The following is a 13,789-nucleotide window of genomic DNA, read 5'->3' as shown; positions in this document are numbered from 1 at the left end:
AAGAATTACAGCAGTAAATAATGTGGAAGTGTCAATTGCACATTTGTCTAACAGACTTCCTGCTGCACTGCTGACACTTGTTTTTTGGACATTGTTCTTTTCACTAATTAACAGACCAGTCCTTGCAACTTCCTGCAGCTACAAAGAGAGAACTAGTGTCAAAATTCTTCAAAAATGTGAGACTTCTGTATGAAAGCAAAGAGAAGCTGTAAGGATCCAAATCTAAGCCACTGAATACTAGGATTGCAACTAGCATTTAGCTTCATTATCAGGTATTCTGCTGATTATTTTCAAGATTAATATATTTATTGCATGACAAAATGAAACAAAATGTCGCTAGTGAAAGATCAATGTAAAGTCCTGATAGGAAGTGTAAAAGTACAAAGAGTAAAAAAGTAACAGCTATCCCAAATGTAATTCAACAGCTACGTAGAGTGTTGTCTTAGCAACACATAAGCTCCAGACAGCCACAGTAGCATGCTAGCTGTAATATAGTGGCTAGTTTGGTTAGCAGCTAATCATTTAAAATGTGATTCTACTTTAAATATATCACAAATCAGCTGAAATAATAAATAAGATTAGTAACAGATATTGCTCAAACAAGGGAATTCTGGAGTAAATAAAACATGGCCTGTCAATATTTTCATGGTCACAGATCATCAACATGCATAGTCAATCCATCATTGTCATAGCGATTGGTTAAATTCAGACATCAAAATTTAAGATGAAAGAGAAACTTGAACATACAGGCTTCAGAACCTGGTCAGATGAGCGACAGGAGGCCCTGAACACTTGAATTTTCTATCTAGATTGTATAAGAAGTTGCAAAATCTTTATTGACCAGCTGGAACTTTCAAAGAGAGGAATTTATAACACATAAATGCAGATAGATGGCTTTCAAAGTCAAATATTACAGCACTACACATTCAGTGGTAAGTTTAATTGCTCTTGAATAACTTAAATTTTTCTCTCATTGTTGTTTTTATTTTATATGCTTGTAATTATTTACTTTTTTATTTTCTATATTTGTTATACTTATTTCTGTGCTTAAGGTCAATCTTATTTTATTTTATCTTATTACATTATTATTTACAAATCCCTTTGCGATGGCTGCACCAGCTCCAATTTTACCTGTAACACTCCAGGAAGTCATTACCAAACAACAGTCTTTTACAAGGAGTATCTGAGTGTGTGTATGACTATATGTCTGTGCCTGTGTGTGTGTGTGTGTGTATGCTTGGTTGTGAGCATTCACAGCATTCATACCAGCCCCTTGAGCCACTGCACCCTACTACCCTTTTCAAATATGTGTGTTTCTGTGCTTCCTGGCTCTTGCATTAGCCGTCATTGTGAGCCTCAAAGTGTGTTTCCTCCAAAGAAAAGCAGTGATGCGTTCACTGCTGCGTCCTCCCCTCTGCTTTCATTCCCTCCCTCTCTCGTACTCTTTCTCCCTGTCCTTTCTGTCTCTTATTGTGCCCTTACAACCACACTCCCCTTTCTTTATTTCACCCTTTTGCTCTGACTTCATTTGGCTAGTGACTTGTGATGTGGTTACAGCAGCCAGGCAGAAAGGATTTTGTTGCGTGTCGCAGTAGTTAATTTTTTAAATTTTTCTTTTTTTCTTTTTTTGGAGAATTTGGGGAATTTTAGAAAAAGAAATAGTGTGGATCTACCAATTTCTTGCAGGGTTTTTTATTAGTTATGTACGTTAGACGTCATTTTGTGAAAGGATGCTACTGTAGAAGATTAAAACTGGCTTTCTGAAGTTCGATTTTCAAGCCACAAGACTGAATGTCTTTATTTGAACTGAGTTGTTTGATTTAATTTGGACTTTTTTGTATTCTGCACCCCTTTAGAGTTCATTAGAACCTAAAGGCTTCAACGCTGGGAGCTCATTTATAGAACTAGCCTCATATCAGGCTGTCGGATTTGATTATTCTTACACATTTGAGGCTGTAATAGGGTCAGCTCAGTCAGTGGTGTTCCTCACAGCTGGAACGATGTGGGATGGACGGATCGACCCAAGGAGGCTAAAAGCCAGCACCTCCTCGAGAGGGAAACAAGTCTTTCCCCCCTCCCCCTCCATCCCCATCTCTCCCTCTTTTCCTGTCTCTCCCTCCATCCCTATCCCACCTCCTTTCCACGTTTCTCCCCCCTTCCAACCCTCTCCTCATTTCTCCCCCTCGCGCCATCACCAACTGTGTACCTCTCCTTCCTTCCCCGTACCTTCCCCTCCTTCCCACCGCCACCTAGTCCATCCCGTCATCCTCCCCTCCTCTTGTCCTCCCCACCATCCCACTTTCGTTGTCGCCTCCTCGGTCCATCCTTCCCTCCAGCGCTCTCCGTCCTTCCCTGTTCCCGCTGCAAGACCTACACCCACCATTCAGCCCTCTCTCCATCCCTTTCCGCCATTCCCTTCATCCCTTCCTGGCCCACGACCTTCTCCTCCTCATCCCTTGCTCCATCCCCATGTGTCTCCCTCTTTGTCATCTGCTGACCGTCATGGTGTCTGTGTCCCTCAGGAGCTGCACAGGAGATACGAAGCAGCTCCAGAGTCAACAAAGACCAAGGCTCTGCAGACAGTCATTGAAATGAAGGTAAACGTGTCTTGTTGATTATTTAATGGAAATGTGTGTCTGTGCTTTATATTAAAATCACTTTATTTTATAATATGATAAATGTATAAAGCTTGTCTCAGAAATACAGAAAAAAATGTAAGGGACTCATATTAGATTGATAGACCTAATGGATATATTTTTTCAGATGTTGTGGTACAGATTCATTTCAGTTTAAGGTCCAGTGTGTCGGATTTAGTGGCAACTAGCAGTGAGGTTGCACACTGGGACCAACTGAACTCCCCTTGCCTCAGCCCCTCCTATGGTGGCCACTGTAAACATGAAAAACACCAAAGCCCGTTTTGTTAGGTTTGTCCGTTCTGGGCTACTTTAGAAACATGGGCTCATTGTCAGGTAACAAAAACACAATGATTCTTATTTCATTTTTCTTAGCGTCCGTTCTCTGTCAATAGATCCTCCTAAATCTTACTCACTGGACCTTTAAGGGTCTTACGATTGTTTTTTGTAATAATAGTTTTGTCCAGCCCAACCCAAAGTAGACAGTGGAAGCTAGCAAGCCTGCTTCTTGCACACAATGCCTGTGTAGTCATTTTTGAATCATAAAGGCTTAGTTTTACCTTTCCCAAAAAGTGTGTTTGCATTGCCACATCATGCATTCAAATTCAGACACATATTTAGCTGCTTGAGGAGCTGTTGTCCCTTCACCCAGGAGTACTGACAGTTTCTCTTCTTGAGTTAACTGAACCTGGAGGGCCAAACTAAACCTCATGACAGGCAAACTTCTGCTTTTGATGTGCAGCTTCAGTCGAAACTTGTCCACAATATGTTGCAAACATGCTTTTTAGAAATTTAAACACAAACCCACAACTGTGTCTTTTTAGTGCAGCTCCATCAAACAATATTTTCTATATCCCACACTTTCATATGTGTCATGTCATAACATGCTAGACTCTAGAGAAGAGTTTAGGAGTTTCCTAAAGATACCAAAGCTCACACGATAACTCAAAGTGCCCCCTCTGGTGGAGATACTTCTGCAGTTTGTCTGAGATTTTTGAAATCTTGCCTCATTAACAGTACTCCTGCTACAATACTCCTAAATCTTGTTGTTCATTGTTGGTTATTTCATATTGTTCATGTTTGCACTACATCTCCAAACCAGCTATATTGCTCATCCTGAAGATCAAGGCTGTTATCATGAGTTAGTAACTCAGTATTACAGACTTGCCTGTCTACGACATGTACAATCGAGCCAATGTTGCCTTTCATATGGAGTTTCCTTTGAATTTTCAACTCTGCTCTTCGGTCAAAAACACCAAGGAATGCGTTTCATTTTTTGATAATATTTATGGCCCAGGTACAGTAAATCACACCTGGGCTTTCCTCTTAAACACGAGCATGTTGATGTCCCGCCAGGATGCGAAGATCAGCTCACTGGAGCGCGGCATGAGAGAGCTGGAGGAGGAGGTGAACATGCTCAAGTCCAACGGGGCTCTGAGCAGCGAGGAGAGGGAGGAGGAGATCAAACAGATGGAGGTCTACAGATCCCACTCCAAGTTCATGAAGAACAAGGTGACGGATTCGCACACACACACACACACACCTCACTTCTTGTTTAACCATGTTCCCTTTTTTCACGTTTTGAAAGATGGCAGGATTTTGTAGGGAAATAACTTGACTTCTTTACACAGATACAACTTTAGTGTCAAGAACAAAAAGAGTTACTGTGTTAGACACACTCATTAAAACACACCAGTACTTCTATCATGTGGAGAGACGAGACAGTAATAGAATTCAGTGGGTTTGTTTTTCTCCGTTTGCTTCTGTGCTTGTTTGCTTGAGTTGAGAAGGATTTATTTGTGTATCTCACATGTGAAAGGAAGCAATTTACACCTGTTTTTTTACAGCACCTTTTCATTCTTTGATATAATCATTGTTAGCATACATTTTTAGATGATTTTCCTTTAAATTCCTTACAGTCTCCTTTTAGAAATACAGACATTATCAGCATGTTTACTATCTTATAAGTACATTTAGGACCAGAGGCAGCTGTATCACTGAATCAACACGTTTAACAACCACAAACCTTAAAGAGAAACTATGAACCAAGATAACGACTCACAGGCTCAAGTAGGATTTCTTCATGTGCATGCTACTCTGAAACAATATTCGGTCTATTGATTACTAATAAAGAAGCCATAAGTAGTGAGAAGAATATATTCTGGTTAAAATGACAGTTATCAATATCCTGTCCTAAAGACTTCTTTAAGTTATGACATTGTCAATAAATGCGTGTTTAATTAGCAGCTCGCTAACAAAGACCATGCCAACTATGTTATGAATTCAGAAGTTTATTGCATATTATGGATGAAGAAGACCTAAGATGATGTAGGAAGGATGGACTAAGGGTCCATAAGGAAGGTAATGGAATAACAGGATGAGGTTTGAGATGAAGGGATGGGGGGTCAAAGGGTAAGGGATGAAGGGATGAGGGTAGAGGGATAAGGGGATACGAGTCAGAGGAAATTGGGGTCCTGGAAGAACGAATGATACACCAGCTGGAGGAAGGAAGACGGGAGGGGACTGGGGGAGTAGAGACTCCAGATTTTTTCTTGGTTAGTGCCCCCAGTGGTTCCTGTATTCAAACAAGAGAGACAAGGGAGAGAGAAAAGAAAAAGGGGTTCTGAGGAAATGGATGAGGTGACTTATAATACTTTTTGTACCTCGTAATAAAACCTCCTAAAATGATGCCATTGTATATAAAAAAGGTATTTATGGTTTGTGTGAGAAGCGTGGTACAGGAACTCTTAGGTCCTCAAAACTAAAACTAAATCAAATATAGACAGTATAATTACTTCCTTTGTAACAGATCAGTTAATCAAATCAATCAATCACATATCAGTTAAGTACTTGTATGATGTATGAGAGCATTGACAATGTCATGTCTTCATATGTCAATTGACTCATCGGTAGGGTCTGATGTACAGCAGGTGGTCTTCATGTATTATTTCAGCATGCAAGGTGTTTAGATATGCTGCATGTGGTCAGCGACTGTGGTGGCTGAAATGTTGTGGTCACGGTGACGCCCTCCTCTCCTGCCAGGTTGAGCAGCTGAAGGAAGAGCTAACGCAAAGCCAATCAGAGAAGGAGGAGCTAAGGCAACGAGCCAATGAGCTTCAGCGGGAGGTGTCTGCAGTAAGAGACACACCTGTGTGCTCTTCCTTTCTTTCTTTCCTAGTTTCTCTCTGCCTCCCAGGTCGGCTCATGGCTAATGGCTGCTGCTTGAGTTGACTTCCAGTAGAATCCCAGTAGTTTGACTGTGTGTTCAGACAGCAGCGAGCAACTATCACTCTCAAGTGCTGTTCACTTGAAGCAGCTGGTACAGATACTGTTTTATGATCAGTGGCTGTTGACAGCGATAGTTGTTTCTCGCCGTCTGAACAATTCAAGCTGAGAATCCAGCTCTGCCGTGCGACTGAATGTGAAATTCTAACCTGCTTGTCTTTCTTCTTGCATGCGGTTTCTTTCACTAGTGACTTTGATAAGTATGCTGAAGTTTTTATTTTACAATAAAACTGATTTTCCTGTGTGGTTTGGGTCCATTCTTTTTATGTTCCATGTTGAATTCACTACCAAAATTCACTCCCAGTCACCTCATGGAGATGCCAAAGTGGGGGTGGATCTTGGATTTTTCTAAATCGGGGGCCACAAATCTCCCCTCGACAAACATTTGATTGTTAGATACTTAATTTCCTGCATTCTGGTGAGTTTTTATGCATGTAAATCACTACAAAACCTGCTTTACAGCATATCAACTATCGGCAGAATTGTCTATTAAAAGGTGAACACAAATCTCAGGCGCCAGACAACATTTACTGGGGAGGACAAATACAAGTCCATCCCTATGTCCCTGTGGCCCCACACAGGCCGCTCATGTGCCAAAGGAACTTTAAATGTGTCACTTATGGAGATTAAAACTGTTTCATGTATTTTTTTTTCTTTTAATCATTTTGGGATAACTGAAAGAATCGACCCTGGCCCTCTTGTACACAAAAGTAGTAATACTGCACTTACTTTGTTGAGATGTGTGTCCGATGTGTAACCGTTGTTTGCTTTCCAGGGGAGAGGTTAGAACCTAGGCTAGTCCCTTTAGGAGGCCTGTCATTTTTTCAAACTTTGTATTCTTCAAGCATCACTCCAAATAGTGGAAAGAACAAGTGCTCACTTAGTAAAGCTTGTAGTGGGTATCATACATTGTAATCACACACTCTAATTGAGTCTTTCTTCCTTTTACTACCCCCTCTCTCCTCATGTCGTGGATGTGTTACTCAGATGGAACAGGCAAAGCAGGACCTGAGTCGTAAGGACAGTGAGCTGTTGGCTTTCAGGACCAAACTGGAAACTCTGAACAATCAGTTTTCTGACAGTAAACAACATGTGGACGTACTCAAAGAGTCACTCACTGCCAAGGAACAGAGAGCCGCTATCCTACAGACAGAGGTACAACTACTGTTTACTCGTACTTGCTCTATGTGATGGTAAATATCACAAAAAGATTAATATTATTATAAATTATAAATTATAAATACTTTTGACCAGTCGTCACTGACTTTAAAATGTGTGTATGCACAGGTGGATGCTCTCCGCCTGCGTCTGGAGGAAAAGGAATCTCTCCTCTCTAAGAAGAGTCAGCAGATATCAGAGCTGACAGAGGAGAAGAGTACTCAGCATGGAGAGATCAGTGACCTCAAAGACATGCTGGACGTCAAGGAACGCAAAGTTAATGTACTGCAGAAGAAGGTAAGAAAAACACCAAATACTGTACTGGAATGGTACTAAATTAAAATACACACTAAAGTGAACACATGCATACATTCGCTGGTATGTTGTTGTTGCCCTCTGCTTCCTGCAGATCAGATGGTCATCATAAATGGACTTCCTGTTTTGGCTTCCATAGTGCCACTTTTTTTGTGTTCTCTTTGGCACAGTGGCTATCGCTGCTCATGCTACCTACTAGTTTTTCTCCTCTATTCTAAACTAACCAGTGTCACTGCCTTGTCAGTACTTTAACGAGACTGAGTTGTGTGTTTCTGACTCTGGGAATGGAGGAAAAACAGTACAATTCCCCCAAACTACTGTATCTGTGAAACATCTCTTTAACGAGACAACACATTCTGGATTCCCTCTGTGATCTTTTTTTGACAACTAATGCAATACTGTTTTTACTTCCATTCACTAACCCTTCCCTGAAACCTGATTTACATGAACTTGTTGTGGATGACACAAGCAATTTATGCTTTAACTGAACTCTACACAAATATGATGTTGTCGTGTCATACTACGGCCACTAGATGGAGCTGTAAGACAGTATGTAGTTTGGGAGCTAAAGCAGAGTGATGAACAAACAGACAGACAGATAGAGAGGTAAGCAGGCAGACAGGAGGAGGCACAGACAGACAGGTATATTGACTTAATGATCAACAATGTTACAGGTGTTTTCAACATATTTTGGGCCACTTTCCAATGTGTTTCTCAGTGTGTATCTCTATGTTAATGCTGTCAGTTAGATGGATGACCCCACACACTCATAGACACACACTGGTTTAAGATGAATGGGTGGATGAAGAGTAAGGGTAAGGGGCTAACAAATTAAGAATCCAGTATCCAGTTAAACTCTCCCATTACCAGCCCTGCGTCTGTGTGTCCTGCCATAAAAATTCAACCTCCTCCCCTTTCTGTCTCCCCGTCCCTCCGGTTGTCACTTGTAGAAAAAAAACGAGGAAAAAAAACAGAGTGTGTGAGCAGATAATTGATAGAGACAATCAAGCAGACAGACATAAAGCAGGACAGGGAGGGGGAGGAGAGAGACAGAGTGCGTTTGAAATCAGATGCATACTAATGAGTTCCTCCTGTTCAATAAATGATGACCTCTGCCGTCTTCAAATAGAATACAGACCAGTGTCTGAGAGGGAGACGCTGCTGACTCCTCGTTTATCTAATCTGCACTTACGATTTCCTCTTTTCTTTTTGTGTGTGGAAAAACTAAAAATACCGTCTTCCTCCCTCTCTTCCGTCTTTCCCTCCTCATGTGTTTACCTGCCATTTTATGTTAGTAGTGAAGGAAATTACCATGAGCGCGTAGAATTAATTTTATAGGTATCCGTCTGATCTCCCATCATTCTCGTCTCTTTGTTGTTAAATGTAATTTTATATGTGAGGAGCAGCATGACACAGATGAAGAGAAGCGGCAGCTGGTTATTGTTTTGTTAACATATTTCTGTTCATTATCACACACGATTTTGGGATTAACATAGGCAGGCATGTAATGTGTGTGTGTGTGTGTCAGTACACTATATATATGTGTGTGTGTGTGTGTGTGTGCCAGGCATCCAGCAGTTGTCAGTTTCAGGAAGTGCAGACGGCATCAAAGAGTCTCCCTGCCTCTCAATGTCAAGTGTGTGCGTTTGTGTGAGTGTGTGTGTGTGTGTGTGGGGGGAGGAGGTGTCAGTCAAGCTGTCAGGTGAGCGGTTGATTAATGAGGCGCTGGAAATGTTTTACTTCATGAACACACACACATGCTCACAATCTCGGCGGTACTGTAAATGTGTGCGTCTAACCTGCAGTGGAGTCAGAGGTTACATACCAATCTGACTTTCCTTTTTTTTTTGTGATGGGTTGTCAATCGCTTGATTTCTTTTCTCTCTGCCAAAGCGAAGGAAAGGGGAGACGGAGATGGAAATATAGTAATTTTACAAGTTCGCACCACATTACATAAGCTTTTTATCTCGCTCCCGTTTCCCCTCGATTCCTTATTTCTGTTCAACCTTTTGTTCCATCCATTTTTTAATGAATACCACAAAGTTGACACAACTCCTTATCTTTGTCTATGATCTCTCTTTCTGCTCACACATACGTGCAAGCACACACGCGGGGACACACACTCATTGCGGGCTCAGGGAAAGAGCGAGTCCCTCGGTTATTTCTGCTGATTTCGTGTTTTAACAGAAAATTAATCTGCTACCAAATCACTGTGAGAGGAAACGGGAGGAGGCAGGGAGAAGGGGACAAAGAGGTGGAGATAATAGAGTGTGTGTGTGTGTGTGTGTGTGTGTGTGTGTGTGTGTGTGTGTGTGTGTGTGTGTGTTTGGAGTTAAGGTCAAAGGAAGCAAAGTTTAGGGAGAAAGTTTGCATTTGACGTGAGGCCTTTTAGCCTTTTTCATGCTGCAACGATTAGTCGATAAAGAAAACTAATCACCAACTATTTTGATTATCAATTAATCATTTCATTTGCTGGTTAAATGTCAGGATTTGTTGCTTTTCTTTGTCATTTATGGCAATAAATGAAGAGTTTTAGACTAGAGCTTGGACCAAAGTAGCAACTTGAAGATGTCACTTGGGGCTCTTTGGGAATTTGTGATGAGCATTTGTCACAATTTCTTTAGACCTTTTATTGACTAAGCCATTAATCTATTAATTGCAAAAGTAACGGGCAGGTTAATTGTAATGAAATAATCATTAGTTGCAGCAATATTTCCAGATAGATCCACTAGAAACGGTCCTGTGTATCTATGACAAAGTAGTTTACGGAGAAGATTCACCTGATACACCTGGTGAGGACCACAATGTTAATAAGGTTTTATCGACAATAATCATTGTGTGTTTGTTCATAACTGTCAGAGAAACTCACTCACTTACTTGATTGGCTAGAAATGTGCAATTTCTTCTTGAGCCTGACTGGTGTCTGTCTGTGTCGCATTATGTTGTTATATAATTAATATCAGCCAGACTCATATTAAAAGACAATATTCAGTTATCATAGATTATAGGTATCTGTAAAAACAGCATTCTGGATTGTAAAAAACAAAAAATTGCAAAGAATTTCAGACACCGCATAATTTCATATTTGGTTTATAAATGTACACATTTTTTTGTTTGTTTGTTTTAACTTTATGAGCTGCAATTTTGTATATTTGAGTCTTATTTTGTCATATTTCTTGCTCTTTTTGATGTTATTGAAACTAATTAAATTTTCAGCTCAGTTAAGTCTATTTGCTGTTCATCTGCAGGAATTTAGTATCGTCTCGGGTCTAGTTACAAGCAGTTTCCCCCAGTGTGTGAGAGCTGATACACACGCCAACACAATATAATTTTTTTTGGTAAATACCGGTAAGTGAATTATGCATCATAAACAACACTGTTTATGAGTTTCTCTCTCTGTAGATAGAGAACCTGCAGGATCAGCTGAGGGATAAAGAGAAACAGCTGGGCGGCCTGAAAGACAGAGTCAAGTCTTTACAGACGGACACCTCCAACACAGACACAGCACTGGGAACACTGGAGGAGGCTCTGGCTGAGAAGGTACACACACACACGCACACACATGCACACACACACTTGATGCCGGTCAACCTCAGGTCAATCCCCGAGCAAGGTTACATTAATAAAAAAACCACTATGAGCAAAACCGCCGACCACCCACGCGATGACCAAATGACTCTGGATAAATGGAAATGAACCAATAATCACATTGGCTGTTTCATTATTAAATCATTCACAGCCGGTGTTCATAAAAGGTTAGCGTACATCCAACTTGCTGCCACATGGCTCAGAGCGACAGGAACAGAACCAACAACCACAGTCACCATCTGGGTCTAAACAACCAGGTACCAGAGCCATAAAACAGCCCTCATGATCATGAGAATTGAACCCTCAACCGCCTGTTTGACGATGTGTTATTCCACAATGAGGACTCGACCTTGAGTCTGGGAAACGAACCAGTGACACTCACACCAGCGGACGACTTCAAAGTGTTTGACAGGAATATATTTTTGTTCTGTTAAGCGCGATTGTGTTACCAACCTGATCTCTTTCACACACACACACACACACACACACAGAGGAAACACGGCTATTAATTGCCGAGCGACTAATATTGAGGGTGTCAGTTAGATGTGTGAGTGTTGGCAGGTGGAGGTGGCCGACGACTAACTTCACACAAACGACTTTCACAAGTATTTTTTCCTTCATTTTCATTGTTGTGGTGCCTGTTTTTCCATCCCTGATGCCTTTCTTATATGACTCCTTTTCTCTGTCACACACAAGTTGTTTCACACCGTTTTGTTTCAAAGCAGAGCAGAAATAAGTTGTGTTACTTCAAGTGTTTTCATGCTCTGTCATGCTTCAATTTTTTGCACAACATCTTTCATGTATCTATTTCATGTAGTTTTGTCTTTGCATACTATAATATATACTGAATATTCACAATCACCTATCCGATCAACTCCTCTCTATCATCTGACAGAGAGGAGCTGCAGCAGAGCCAATGTAGCGCACTTTTAAATTAATTTATTTTATCAAATATCTGAAAAATAAAACACGGCTACTGATAGCTGGCAAAATATTGGATATTGGGTCAATAATCGGCATGTTTATAACAGACATTTTCTTTAAGGTAAATCATTTAATAATCGATAATTAAAATAATCATTAGTTCTAACCATAGCACTCAACTAAGTCTTAATCCTAAAACAGCTTTTAAAGAAGTGAGGACTGGGAAAAAATATTCTGGCTTTCGAGAAAACTTTGTCACTCCAGACGCTGAAAACTTTAATCAGTCCTCACAAAGATAGAACCACGGTACAAGAACACACACACACACAGCACAGCCAGTACACACACACACACTTTGCGCTGCTTTTGTGTGTGTGTGTGTGAACTTTTCTACTTTTGCTTGAACTGGCGGCGGTGTTGTTATATAGCTGGAGAGCGTCTATACTGTTTTAGTGGTTGTGAATATTACATCTCGTGCCAGAACGCATTACGTGTCTAAAATCACTGCTGGCTGTTAGATCCTGTCAAAGCTGCCATGTACATAAAGTTTAATGCGACTGTTATTAGTATAGAAACTTGATATTGAGTGACTGTGAATAACTGTTGGACTCTTTTTGTCTCTATTCTTCTTACTTTCATCCCTCGATCTTCTCCTCCTCCTCTTTTTTGATGCTCAGGAGCGAATCATCGAGCGGTTGAAGGAGCAGCGAGAGAGGGAGGACAGAGAAAAGGGGGAGGAGATTGACTCCAGTAAGAAGGAGCTGAAGGAGTTGAGGGAGAAAGTCTCCCAGCTGCAGGCTGACCTGGCTGACCGTGAGGTAGAAGACACACACATGAAAACACACTCATCCGTTTATGCGCTATAAGTCGGAAAAACACACTCTCTCTTTGTCCCTGTCAAGGAGAAGTGATTGATCTATCACTGCGGAATCTCGTGTCCTCCCAAAGTCCTTGCGCTGAAGGACAACAACGATAAACAGTCACATTTCCTTGACAACAATATTCTTCACTACCAACAAAAACAGTATTTTGAAATGAATTCTTCTCGCTTTGTGATTCATACAAAAAACCACAGTGGAGACAGAGAGGGAGAGAGAGAGGATGACAAAGCATTTTTAGCACTGTCTTTGCTTTATTCATCCCACAGTGGTTGGACAGCTCAATAGGAAAGTTACAATCAACCACACTGGGAAAAACAAAATTTAGCAAAACAATTTTAACAGATTATCCTTCAAAGGTGTTAGCAGGTGCTTGGAAATCATTCATTTTCATAATGATGGAGTCATTATAGGTACAAATAGGAGTATGCACGCAGATCCAAGAGTCTAAAGTGAGGAAAACGTGAAATAAACAAATAAACACACACTGCAAGACTTCGATATTACTACTGTCAGTCGTTATGCAAAGCTAAGCTAAGCTAAGCTAACCGCCTGCTGACGACAGCATCATATATAGTGCACAGACATCAGAGTGGTTTTGATTTCCTCATATGACTATCGGGAAGAGAAAGAGAATATTCATATTTCCCAAAAAATAAAGTCAAAATATTCCTTCAAAGTGGAAGAAATTCACCCAAAAATCAAATGTACATGTGTTGATGTAGTTATACATGCCTTTTTTAACTTCGACTCTTCAGCTAATCTTAGTGATTGCGGGGTCATAAAACCTGTTACAGTCCCATTATATAATTTGAGAAATACATGGGAACACTCACAGAGAAAACAAGCATTCCTTTCTACACGGCTAAACACAGATGTGGGGTTTGTCCGACAACAGCAATATATATACGTACCTAAATATAATCAGAGAAAGCAGCAAGGTTTCTCTGACCAAAGCCCAGTCAAACATGATGATCCCTAGTCTGGAGTTGGTATTGTCAGTCAAGG

General features: G+C 40.8%; 1 protein-coding gene across 3 annotated transcripts in view; it reads left to right on the top strand.

Moving 5' to 3' along the window:
• The window catches only part of LOC141008223 (ELKS/Rab6-interacting/CAST family member 1-like), a 132,356-nt gene that overhangs the window by 34,779 nt on the left and 83,788 nt on the right, over positions 1-13,789 (top strand). For 2 of the 3 annotated variants that reach the window (XM_073480480.1, XM_073480482.1), the window contains 7 exons: positions 2,523-2,597; positions 3,990-4,145; positions 5,676-5,768; positions 6,906-7,073; positions 7,206-7,373; positions 10,794-10,931; positions 12,581-12,721. In XM_073480480.1, the coding sequence (XP_073336581.1) occupies positions 2,523-2,597; positions 3,990-4,145; positions 5,676-5,768; positions 6,906-7,073; positions 7,206-7,373; positions 10,794-10,931; positions 12,581-12,721 (939 nt within the window). The remainder of the gene's footprint in view (positions 1-2,522; positions 2,598-3,989; positions 4,146-5,675; positions 5,769-6,905; positions 7,074-7,205; positions 7,374-10,793; positions 10,932-12,580; positions 12,722-13,789) is intronic. The other variant, XM_073480481.1, reaches the window with a different exon arrangement.

This window comes from Pagrus major, chromosome 14 (assembly GCF_040436345.1).
Source record: "Pagrus major chromosome 14, Pma_NU_1.0".
In the NCBI taxonomy this organism is placed as follows: Eukaryota; Metazoa; Chordata; class Actinopteri; order Spariformes; family Sparidae; genus Pagrus; species Pagrus major.
The sequence above is the reverse complement of the archived record's forward strand: the minus strand, read 5'-3'. Positions and strand labels throughout refer to the sequence as shown.